Consider the following 13697-nt stretch of genomic DNA (forward strand, 5'->3'; position numbering starts at 1 on the left):
AAAAACGGCATGAATGTGCTTTTGCAGTGGCAAATGATGGGGCATGCTATGGCAGCCGTAAACAAACAATTAAAAAAGAATGCGCGTGTCGCAAAAAGGTTAATTTCGTTGGACGTGTGAAAAGCGTAAATTGCTGAAACAGAAAAAGAAGCAAAAAAAACACATGGTCGCTAAATGTAAAACATCAAATGTTGTTACTTACAGACGACGACGAGGCTATGATTGCAGCCTTTTGGCACTGTGGAAAGAAAATAATGAAAGAAGCGTGAGATTGACAACAAGTACACACAAGTGATTCTGTGATTAAGCTTTGAGATTAGACTAGAGAAGGAAACTAAAAGTTTTTCACTGTATAATTTTTAACTCACTTACTTTCCAAGTTAATGATGTTTTACTTTGTGATTTAATTTTTTTTATGAAATAATGTTTTTAATCTGAAAAACACAAAAAAAATTCTTCAAACTATTTTGAACAAAGTTGTTCTTCTTGGCGTGGGAAATCACAGACATTTATTGACCTTGGGCGATTGGTTACCTTGTTGTGTTGACCTTTAAAATAAAATGTAGTAAATCGTTCCCTTGCGGATACTGAAAACTCTTTAGACAATCTTTGTCCTCCAAGCAATCTCTTGATATACTGGGCCCAGGTCAGTTCCAACGAACATGCCTTCCTTCTTCATCTCCCCGACAACAACAAGTCTTGTTAAAAAAAACATTCTTTTTCGATGTTCGTCAATCACAAAGGATTGACGTTAGGCGTAGCATCCAGTGTCAAGTGGAGTTCGTCATTCATTAGGTCCACATAGATAGGTAGTGTCTAGTGTTGTGCTTAATGAATCTTTTGAGGAGAATCATTCATATGAATCTTCAATTAAGAGTCATTCTAATCATGAATCAACTTCCAGAAAGATTGATGAATCCTCAAAGTCTAATTAATTCTCAAAGATTCATGAATTCCTGAATCTTCAGTGAAGAGTCATTCCAATCATGAATCAACTCTCAGAAAGATTGATGAATCCTTAAAGTCTAATTAATTCTTAAAGATTCATTCATTCATGAATCTTCTGTGAAGAATCATTCAAATCATAAGTTAACTCTTAAAAAGATTGATGAATCCTCAAAGTCTAATTACTTCTCAGATATTCATGAATTCATGAATCTTCAGTTAAGAGTCTTTCCAATTATGAATCAACTCCCAGAAAGATTGATGAATCGTCAAAGTCTAATTAATTCTCAAAGATTCATGAATTCCTGAATCTTCTGTGAAGAATCATTCAAATCATAAGTTAACTCATAAAAAGATTGATGAATCCTCAAAGTCTAATTAATTCTCGAAGATTCACGAATTCATGAATCTTTAGTGAAGAGTCTTTCCAATCATGAATCAACTCCCAAAAAGATTGATGAATCCTCAAAGAGTAATTCATATTCAAAGATTCATGAATCATCAAATATTCGGATGGGATTTGATTGGATGATTCGCGAATCTTGGAGGAATCTTGTGTTCTTTGAAGAATCATGAATATTGGAGGTTTTATGAATCTTCACAATAGCGATTCATTCCTTCAGTTCTAATTCTGCTCATCAAAATTAAAGTAATGATATTTTTGATAGCACATTTATGCCCCATTCTCCTACTTTTCAACATCTTCCCCGTTTGGTTTATGCTAGTTCTTCTTAACCAACATCACGTACACAAAAATAAATCGCAGATGAATCAGCAGATAGAAAAAGATTAAATACAACAACAACAAAAAACGTCGAAATGTGTTTTGCTATGATAAATACATGTACATACATCGGAACACTATGGAAGTGGCGCTTTTTAGTTAAGTAACGCACAAGGGTTAACCAACAAAAAAAAAGCCAATTGTTGTGTCTGGCCTGTGGGAGGTGAAGAAAACAGGCTAGAAAGCTTTTTTTCTTCTTCTTGTTCCTCTCCAGTCGAAACATATAAACATTGACTGTCGTGGTACTTGCGACATTGCAGTCAGTGCCGGAGTGGAGTGAAAATGAAATTTGCCCGGGGGGCGCGAAATTTTCATAACAAAATTGGTTGGCACATTTATGTTTGCCTCTCTTTCTTTTCCAAAACCCTGTTTAGCCGTTTGCTGTTCCTGCTCCTTCTGTACGCATATCTTATGGAAGTTGCTCGCTTATGTACCATGTACATATCTATGTAGGAACTCTACAGTTACTCTAGTATACCATTAGATCTGATGTGAAAGTACGCCGAGGGAGCCAAGGGTAAACAATATAAGGAAAGGCGTGTTACTGCAACAATCAACCAAAAAAAAAAAGAAAAGAAAAACGCACAAATTCTAAGCACAATATTTCGAGGGACGAATGTGGATGATGTGGCCTAACTAGCAATCTTCCGCATTTCCTCTCCAAATAAAGCAACCTCAGCCGCATGGATTGAATTTTTGGTTTTCTTCACTTTTCGGTTGTTTTTTGCTGCTGTCACATCACATCACTGATGGATCAGAAATTTCAAAAGCACAAATGTTTTGCATGTGCTATTTGGCAATCGTGTTCGTTCGTTGCTAAGGTGCCCTGGCAAACAACAATTAATATGTTTCAATAATTATAGAAAGAGCAGCCCGATATCGTTCTGCGTAACACGGAATGGTTGTGAGCGTGTGGGGAGAACACGTTGGGCACTTGTTATCTTTCTTCTAATTTCTTCCTTTATGAATGAAGTTTTGCTATTTCATGGTTGTTCTTTTTTTTCCCCTGTCTGTACTGCACTACTGCAATCATCCAAATCATGCTCGAAAATCTATCCAATACGGTGCCGAAAAATGGCTGCGGGGGCTCGCAAATCTTCCCATCGAGTCAATAATAAAAAAAATCAGTCAAAAGGATATATTCTTTCCCGGCAGAAGCCCCCCCACCCTAGACCATGAATCAGACAAAAAGCCTCAAAAAAAAGTAGACGTAAAAGCATTCTTAAAATAAGTGATGATGTTATTGAAGAAGCAATAATTTCACACGAACAGACATGCAAAAGATGGGAAACCATATGAAAAGTGATGTAAAAAAAATTGAGGAAAAAGAGAGGAAAAAAGTTATGAGAACATTTTTATCATTTATATTAGCTTCTTCTTGTTGAAAAAAAACCCAAAAAAGGCCCAAAAATTAAACAATTCTATAATAGATTCTTCGCATGGATAGGGCTATCCGATTTGATTGTGTAGACATTAGCGAACATATAAAGAGTAACCTAGCAGCAATAGATACCCTTGTTATACCGAAGAGGCCTCCACCCAAAAACCCATCGCAAAACCCAAGCAAAAACAAATCGACCGTATTTCGGTCCTCAATGGTCCGGCAAATGAGCACCACACTGTTTGACATGGTGAAGCACATGATGAAGTAGTTAATTCGTTTGTTATGGAATTTATCTCAAGGAAACAATCCATCGGCAAACGCATCGGTATGGTAACTTTTTGCTTTTCGGTGTAATTTGTCAAGACACTGGTGCGGCAAAAGGTTCTCCCGGGGGGGTGGCCTTTGAAAAGCATACTTTTATTTTTGGTAGCTTTATCTCTGATCTTTATGCTTTCGTCTCTATTTATTCACACAATTGTGAACCAATGTGGAAATGTGTACTGTGTTTTGTGTGCTGTAAAAGGAGGAAAAAGAAAAAAAAACCCAGTTACTCCGAGCACAAAAGTGAAGCAAACAAAGATTACATACCCTCTTTAGGAGTAGCCGAAAACAAAAGCTGTGGTTTGGTTAGGACGGATAAGATGTAAGTAGAGCAAAACTACTTAAAGGGAACAGTGGGTAAAATGGGAAGTAAGAGAGAAGAAAAAAAGGAACGCGTATGACGGAACGTAAAAAGAATTAAATGGAGAACGGACAAGATAACTAAGAGCTGTGTAAACCAAACAAAACTATAGGCTTGATAACTTCAAGCTGATGACATTTTCCGGGGGTGGCTCGAATTGAACGGATTTGGTTCCGGTTTGGTTGCCAGCGCTAGTAGACATTGCCGGTCATAAGTTTTATGTCTGCATCAGTTAATTCGATTTATAAATAAATATTTCTCTCACTCACCCTTTGCTACCGTACCGATATACTTTTGTTGTTGTTTCGATTTCCAATCCCCCGTACAGCTAGATTAGCAGTTCCAGAGCGATAGCGAAACCCAGACGATGTTCGCAAGTGGTTTTGCAAACCTTTCCTTCTTCAATACTTTTTTTTCTCTTCTTCTTGCTATCATAATATAATTTTGCAGTAATGCTCTTTGATTGGATTTCTACTCCGTTTGCTGCCTCTCTCTTTTTTTTCTCTTCGGGACGGATACTTTCTTCGTCCCTGTACGGTGTACGGATCTGGGGCAACGAAATCAAACGCATTGATTGCGTTAAAACATCCTTAAGCGCAGTCATGCTAAACCACGGTAATTCCTGCGACTGAACAGACGAAACATTCTACACCCCAGTTCCCGCAAAACATCCGTCAATCGGTACGCTGATCCGGTCCTTTGCAGCAAATTGATGGCTAACCAACAGCAACAGAAAAAACAGGGGCAAACCGGTAAAGCGTGTCCATCAGTTTACCGCCATCGAGGTTGCAAATGAAATCCACATCCTTCGGTACCAAACATTTCGTTCCCATAAAAATACGCCCATTTTGGTACCAAATTGACTAGGGGCCTTCCACCAAAAAAAAGGAAAGAAATATTTCCATCGCCAAGGAAAATTTGAAACACAGGGGGGAAAATAAGAAAAGAAGTTGATATATTTGTTCATTCAGAAAATACAATCAAAGGTATTTTTTAATCAAAGCTAATTTTTAATGAGGTTCTACACATGCTATAATTGATTATAGCATCAGTAGGAGAAGTTTTCCAATTCTTAATTTTAATTTATGCTTCTTCTTGGCTTAACGACCTTACAGGTCACGCCGGCCATTTCTGGCTTACTAGACTTATTTTTACCACGTAGCCGGATAGTCAGTCCATGCTACGGGGGGACGGTCCGGATGGGATTTGAACCCGGTCCGGCCGTGTGGACTGGCGCCGTTTATCACATGAACCACCGGGCCGCCGCCCGGTAATTTATGCTATAAAGTTATTTACTATAACGGCGTCGCTTGTTGGTCTTGATCTGCCATTCATGGCTTTCCTTGATATTATTTCATATTTAAAAAGCATTATTTGCTTTTTTCTTATTTAAAACACTATTTGAGTGAAAAGAAACTTAATTCAACCAATTGGCATTAAAATAAATCAATTTAAATTTTTTTGCAAAATTTCTCAAAAAAAACGTAAGGGGTAAGTCTTATGAAATTTTCGAGTGGAAAATTTTTTTAAATTTTTTCTGATTTTTTATTCTGTTTTTAATTTAAAGCACTATTTAAGTGAAAAGAAACTTATTCCCATCAAAATATATGACATTTAAAATTTTTGCTACATTGCTCAAAAATGAGGAAAATTTTACATTTTCTCAAACAGGGTAAGGAACTTGGTTCCTCGAATAACTTCTGCCACAGACATCTGAGGGCATGGCCGTCCAAGAAGAAAATGTAGCCATTGGTGCCATCTATCGACCACAGGTTAAAGATTGGCGATCTGTTGGATACCGACCGAGTTATAAGCAAAACTTGGTACAAAAATGAGCTTTAGTAAATTTTCATTTTTTTGAATTTTTTAAATTTTTTATTATTTTTCACTCTGTTTTTTTTTATTTGAAACATTACTTGAGTGAAAAGAAACTCATTGCAACCAATTGGGATTAAAATAAATCAATTTTATTTTTTTTGCAAAATTTCCCAAAAAAATCGTAAGGGGTAAGCCTTATGAAATTTTCGAGTGGAAATTTTTTTTAAATTTTTTTCTGATTTTTTTTACTTTTTTTAATTTAAAGCATTATTTGAGTGAAAAGAAACTTATTACAACAAATTTGCATTAAAATAAATCAATTTTTAAAATTTTTGAGAGGTTTTTATGACTCCGAAATGAGTCGTTAAACGAGCTGACTCCTAATAACGACTCATTCACTCTGAGTTGACTCACTAAAAAGAGTTGTTATTCCCATCTCTAGCAGAGACGGGCGCGTGTAGAGACCGGGGCCATCTCCACCACCACGCTGATTTTAGTAAATGTAGAGTTAAGTGTACAGGTAATCCTTGAAATGCACTATTATAGCAAACCGCGTGTATTGGATCTCCGGGCAATTTCGTTTCAAGTTGACAGTTAAAATTGTATCAACTTCCTTCGCTGATTGTAATATATTTCGCTTTCTAGGCGATTTGTTGAAGGAAACAAATAGCAATAAAATACTTATTTAATAGAATTAGAAGACATTTTCAATCATATGTTATAGCAGAAAAAATTGCTATAAAAATACTAAGCTGTCATATTTAAAAATCCCCTTCTAAGAGGTACCATGTATCTCGGGGACTACGAGTAATTGTTTTCCATTTTTCTTCCTTATTAAAAGTTTTCTATTACACACAAGTAGTGAAAATATAAGTAAGGCAAGATTATGGCATGTTTCAAAGTTTAATGTTAACCCAAAAACGGGTGTTGCGGTGAATAATTCCCTCACTTGACAGTGATTGAGTCTGAGATGAATACGTACATCTGCCGTTATTGCATCTGCTATGACACCTTTTTTTTGCTTCCTGTTTAGTTTTAAATAGCGCACATATGTACCCCTAGCTCGGTTAGCCTCTTGCGTATGTTTGATACAGCAGCAAAACAGCTCGAAATGGGTTTTGCTTCTCATAAAATTTTAACGAATGAAGGTTGCATGTTGCATGCACCCGTGTATGGTAAGAAAAGGGAGGGTGCTTGATGTTTTTTGATCAGTGAAATGAAAACACCTTGCGTTTTTTTGGGTGGTAGGGCTGCCGAAAGGAGGAAGGGAGGCGCTCAGTTATTCATCGGTTTGGATGATGGAGGCACGCGAAGCACTGGCAAACGCTACCGACAAGTGAATGTCGAAGGCATGGAAGAGGGAAGAACGTAAACGTAGCGATACAGAACATTATGCAAGCGAACACGCTGCACTTTGCTATGAAACGTAGAAAACATTCAAACACTAGTGAGATTAATGTTTACGTACCTTCTAGGTTTTAAAACTAATACATTTCTAGCCGGCAAATTGGCTGCATCCCGGTCCGGTTTTTGCTTTTAAGCAGTCTCCACTCCACGCTATTCTAATTACACCATCGTCAGACATACATATGTAACAACAACCCCTTATAGCCATATGGACTAGAGTTCGTTTGATCGTGCGGTAGTAATATTTCTTTGCAATGCCCGGTCCCGGGCACATTGTGTGCAAACTGTGATGCCGATTAAGCATTGGGTCGGGGGACAGTTTTGTTTTTCACAACCAATACATTATGGTGAAGAGGATACCAAAACCAAAAAAACAGAGTCATTTGCCTTTCTTCCGTAGGTGAATGTAGCAAGGAAGGTAGATTTTGCCACTGTTAAATTTAAGACTGTAACACATCTGTTAAACGACATTGATTGAGTGGTCGCAGGCTTCATCACGACTTTTGTTGCTGTTTACTTCAATTACTTGCAGGATTGTACGCAGTTCTTTTTTTTTTCTTTGCTTTTCTTTTCCCAGAAATTCAATCTCACTAATTCTGGCACAAGCAGTTTGCTTAGGCTACGTCAATATGCTTGATTTTAAAGTGTGCTTCGTTTTACAGATGACTTTAATTTAACGCTTTATCGTCGCACACGACCCCACCGTGGTGGTGACGTTGAGTGATACACACACAGAGACACAAAATAAAAAAAAAGAAATAGATGCGATTTGTGGCACGCTACGTTCGGCAATGGGCCCATACGGCCACGCAAACGATTTGGCGGTAACTAAATGTACGTCTGTTCGCACGAGTTTTGCCGCACTTGCTGTATCCCGTGCAGCGAGCAGGTTGAGTAGCAGCGTCTCGAGGCAAATCTCTGAAAGAAAAAAGGGTGACGGGTCGATATCGTTTTTTGGCGTAAACTTTTGCATGTGTATTTATCAGATGAAACGGTATTCGGAACGAGTTAGATTAGGTAGTTTTTTTTACTATTTCAGGTAAAAAAAAACACGGGGGGAAAGCTTTTCATTCCGGAAAGATTCAGGCAGGATGCATTGGTGAGCTGAAAGAGTAGGACGATCGCGCACACAGATACCAAAAACAAGTACAACATGTAGAATAGAATGAAGTTTAGAAAGACATAAAGATAGCGAAACGTTTCACAACAAACACACACAAGAATCTCTTTGCTGGCCACAACTTAAAACAGAATCAAACAGTTATGAAACATCGACAGTAAAGGGTAAGAAGGTAAGGTTTCGAGCATCTAGCCAGTGCACAAAAAAGAACAATCAACAATTAAATACTTAGACTGCATTAGTACATAGACTAAACAATATTAATTTATGATATTTGTATTTTTTTATTTTAGTTGCTCTTGAATTTCAATGTTGCTTAATTTCGAATAGACATTTTATTTATTATTATTATTATTAACTTGTGGTACGAAATTGATATATTGTTGTTGGTCGTGAAACAACAGCAATATCAGATCAAAATTATGCTTTTGTTTCGACTAGAATGATAATGGTTACGATGAAGGGTTTGGTTTATAATATATAATTCAATGCTCCTTCTAGTTACCCAGTTTCGTTAGAGTACGAGGTTATCTAGGATATTTTTCAGTTCATGTGAAAAACAATGTCTTTATAACTAGTCACTGGTACACTTGTACAACAAACTAGCTCATTAGACTCTTTGGGTTTGGTCTATGATTCTGGGAAACACACAAAAACCACTCAGAAGTAAGGACGAACGATAGTAATTGGCGTTGATGAGCTATCTTGACGACTCGCACTAACAGCAGAAAGACGATAAATTTCGGTCTGATTGTAGGATGGTAATTTGGATTAGTGTACTTTTTATATACTACGAATTTAGGCCGAAAAGAAAATTCCCAAATTAGTCTGTAAAAATTCGCTCGCATATTATGCGCACCAGTTTATTTCATATTCCGTTGAAGCATTTTATATAAACGTATATAACGCTATATTTGTCTCATAAAGTTTAGCTACTTAATAACGGTGTAGTAAAAGTAAAAGTAAAACGTTGTTGTAACAAATGAACAAATTAACGAAACGTCAACATAGATATAGAATTACGTGCAATAGATATGGAACGTCAAACGGGTCGTCTGTTTACATACGGGAAGGTTGAAGAGTTGAGTTATAAAATATAATTTTATACCAAAATTTGTTTAAAATGGTTACACAAAATGTTAACCAAAAATGTTTATAAACAATAATAAATTTTAGTTTTATTTAGGTTTCATTATATTTTAGCTTAACGAACAAAAAAAATCACAATAAATTCAATGTGACGTTCCATATCAATTGGGCTCGATTCCGAACTATTTTGCGTTTCGGTATAAATTGTCACGTATCTCTGATTCATTTTGTGCGATGCGCTAAAGTGAGCTCATCGCACCCTATCATGTGCATTTAACGCTTGCACTTTAGAAAGTGTTTTATTTTCAGCTGTGCGCTACTAGAACGAATGCATGCTCGATTTGAAATGAATCATAAATCGGGTGATTTAACAATTGACAATTAGATTACAGCTTTTGTTTGAGAGAGAGAGAAAGACATAAAAATGCATAGCCACATCGGATTGTGGCATGAATCAGAGCCCTGATGCCACGCCATGGAGCATTTTTATGATTGATTTTCTAGAAAAGTTTTCCTTTAACCTTGTTAGCGTTTGAAATATGGATCTCAAATGACGATAGTGTTTAACCGATCGAAAACGCATTTGTCCGTCACGAACGAACACCCGTCATTCTTGAGCGGGAAGTTTTCGAGGTCTTTATAGCAAGTGACATAGCCTTGGCTGTGTATTAGCATAATATTAAATTCCTACTGAACATAACTGGTCGATCATACACATCTGCGGTACTATAACTACACAGGAGAAACGAACAAAACAAAAAAAAACGCTGCTGTAAGAATGAGCATGTGGTGTCGCCAAGATTTTTATTGTTTAGTTTCTAGCGCAGCAACGTGCAGTGAATATTGAATTAAATATTCGGCACTAAAGCAACCCTTTCTTTTATTCATCCACGCACGCAAAACACATCCCGTTTTACAGCAAACGCTTTTAGGCTATCGGACGCGTCCCATGTACGAATGTGTATGGGTTGGGTGTAAAAGCAAAATTGCATTCATCGACTGTGGTGATATTTTTTCTCCCAAGCACGAAAAATATCCATTTGTGTGCATCAATTGCTAAGCTTGTGCCATTTTCGGGGGAGGAAAAAAAATCTTGAATAAAACATTCATAATTTGTTGGCAAACGCGAGTTTTGTTTTTTTGCTTTTTAAGAACGGCCAGACAGTAACAAGACTTGTTTTACTACGAAGCAGGATAGTCAGTCCATGCTAAAGGAGGACACGGTCCGGATGGGATTTGAGACCCAGTCCTGTCGTGCGGACAGGCGCCATTTATCACATACACCGCCTGGCCACCTCCATTTTGAATCTTTTATTATTATTATAATTCTCTATTTTATTCCTAGGAATTATACGCATCTTTTCCCAAAAACTACTAGGCGCCTCCATCGAATAGTTTTTAACATAAAGTACTAGGCGCCTCCATCAAATAGTTTTTAGTATAAAGTACTAGGCGCCTCCATTGAAGTGTAAATTTATTCAATTTCAACTCAAATAGTGTTGGGCCGTCAAGTAAAGTCAAGTTACATTATTACAAGTATTACATTATAATTTTCTTCTTCAGTTCTGTTTGTCAAAAAAAATCATATAAAAATATATCTTTTTATATGATTTATAAAGCGAAACAAAGGTATATACTTCATAAGTCGCTCAAAATTGTGACCTGTAACCAAACAACATCCATCTCCACGTAAGCCGCACAATGAGTAGCATACTGGCAAGTCTTCCCTTGTACCTCTTCCCACCAAACAATGCTAATCCACTTCATGATTCGTCGGGTGATGAATGCAAACTTTAACTGGATTTGAACGATAGAAATACGGATACGTGCAGGTCAAGTGTAAGTGCATTTACATTCGTGAATATTCGAAATGAGGTGACAAGCGGTGAAGTGGTGCGAACAGTGGTCGCGGAAAAATAATCTCACCCATTAAATCTTTCCAACACCCCGCTCATCGGGCCGAACCGAAGCTTAGCAATTGCGGTACCAAAGCCACGACGGAAGCGTCAGCGAGATCATGAAACTGCTTCCTTTTTGCCACTCTTGAAGCCTTCTTTCACATCCTGTCACGGCAATGCTAATGCTCTTGAGCTTAAGGTAATGTACATAGGGGAATATTAATTCCACAACAAACTGAAACCTTTCAGCATTTACGTCAATGACGCTCGTTCCACCGTTTTTTGTGCTTCTCTTCTATGCGCTTGGTTCGTTTACTTCCGCTACTGGTACCAGTCAGATGCTTCATGCCCTTGAGGTACAAACAGAATCCAGAATGAAAACAGAACAAAAAAAAAAAGGATGCACTAAGGAGAAATAAGGGAGCGGGGGGAGGGCAAAAATGCAGCGCACGAAAGGAGTGCAGGACTGCAGAAGGATGTATATTTTTAGATAAGAAGAATATACACTAAGGATCCGTTGGGGATGCATCGATGCACCGGTGCGCCGATGCGGTTGTTTCTGCTTTTGCTTGCTTCTGTTTATAACAGGGAGTAGTAGTTAGTACTGGTATTTAGCTTCTATTTGAAGATAGCAAAACGCTGTGATGCTGAGTGGTGTACCAGTTTTTTTTTTTGTTTTTTGTTCTTACGGAAGAATATGGAGTTGCTGTGTGTACCAAGCACAAGTCAAAAAATTTTACTGCCGTTTTTGTACAATATTTGTTTTAACACCGTTTGGTCTTCTAACGGTTTGTCGGTTATTGAACTTGAAATATTAAGTTTTAGAGGAAAAAAAATTGTTCTTGAAGATAAAAAAAGAATGGCTTATTTTTCGCTTAAACTCCCCCACCCCTCCTCTGATCTGATTCAGATTCATGATTCTGAACGAATCTTTGAACTAAATAAATGACTTTGAATCTCAATTCTGAAGATTCATGAATCCTACTTGAATTACGATTCCTTTGAGTTTCGGGACAGTTCGATGATTTATGTGGTTGCTCCTTCACCATCTGGTCCACTCTTTTAGAATAAGACCACCCCTCCTCCTTCTCCAAAAGCGAATCATTAGGGATTTATGAATCTTTGAGGATTCATTTGAATATCTTGGGAGTCGGCTCATGATTCGAATGACTCTTCACTTAGATTCATATGAATGATTCATATGAATGATTCTTTAAAAAAAGATTCAATGCGCACAACACTAATATTGTGCGACATCTGACGAGCGGTCTGAGTGTTAAGCCTTATATTATTATTTAATAATTTCGACCAATCGCCCAAATATCATCAAATTTGTAATTGAAGATACAGACAAGTGGTTGGACGTTTAATCTCTAACTAACCCACTTGTCTACATATCCACCCCCCCCCCCCCCCCCTCCGCGATATCCTAATCGAGTCAACGCTTACCGAGATACGTCATGTGAAGTTTAGCCTTACCGTGTCATTCATCATTGCCGTGGCAGGATCGCTGGTTACGCTGCTTTTCAAAATGAGGGAATCCTACAAACCCACAGAGAGGCTTCATAAAACCACAGAGTCGTCAGTCACTTTTGTTTTCGTCTTAGCCAAAGGGTGTGTGTGTGTGGGGGAAGGGATGAAAACTTTTTCCATTTCGAAAACTTCAATCACACTCCGCAAAACGTATCGTCGTCGGGGTTTTTTTGTTTGTTTCTTCTACCCTTTCGATCTCACAAAATGCTTCTCACTCCTGCACGCACACCCATTCATCATCGCATCACAAACATACACGAAAGTTCATTGTGTAAAAGATGAGTTTCGCGCGCGAAAAAAGAAAAAACGAGTAAACAGCGTTGGGTTCATTAGTTTTCGTTGCAGTTTGCTGAAAAATGATTCGTCACGAAGGTTAAAAAATAGGTAAACAACTTATGGCAAGTTAAAAGCATACTTTACACATTGTTGGGATTGTCTGAAAGAGTGAGAAAAAAAACCCTGCGAGTAATGGCAGAAAACGATCGACAAATGTGTGATTTCTTGCAACGTTTTCACAAAATATATTTCACTTGTTCGCAGTACTGCCAAACACCACGACTAGAGCGATGCTGCGGTTCGACATGTGCGAAATACATATGTTTTATACAGTGAGATTACACACAGGAAAGTTATAGTTAGCACCATCTGCAATGTGGCAGCAAAGTTTTGATACTAGCACAGCGTTGGCAAAAGTGTTTGTGGTTAATTTTCATTTTGCAACTGTCAATGAAGTGAAATTAAATCTGGCAACCATGGTTGGCATGGTAAACCACGATGTGTTAGACGTGCACACTGCGCACCATCCTTACGATATTGCTACCACCTTCAACTAGCGTTTTATCGTACAGAATTGTATTGTTTATGTGGTATGTTACGGGTCTCGGCTACACGGATGGAGTAAACTGTTTCGGTTTTTTGTTAACAAACTATTTTAAAACAACGGTTATGAGTGCCATTGAGTTACTAAGAGTTCGATTTGTTCAATCTTCAATCTTTAATAGTAAAACAAAAAATCGTTTAAATTTTTTGGAAAGTTT

General features: G+C 37.6%; 1 protein-coding gene across 5 annotated transcripts in view; it reads right to left on the reverse strand.

The window, feature by feature from the left end:
* LOC125772686 (dopamine receptor 2) overlaps positions 1–13697 on the reverse strand; it is a 41909-nt gene that overhangs the window by 4476 nt on the left and 23736 nt on the right. For all 5 annotated transcript variants that reach the window (XM_049444163.1, XM_049444160.1, XM_049444159.1 and 2 more), the window contains one exon: positions 203–238. In XM_049444163.1, coding sequence (XP_049300120.1) covers positions 203–238 — 36 coding nt within the window. The remainder of the gene's footprint in view (positions 1–202; positions 239–13697) is intronic.

Source organism: Anopheles funestus, chromosome X (genome assembly GCF_943734845.2).
Source record: "Anopheles funestus chromosome X, idAnoFuneDA-416_04, whole genome shotgun sequence".
NCBI lineage: Eukaryota > Metazoa > Arthropoda > Insecta > Diptera > Culicidae > Anopheles > Anopheles funestus.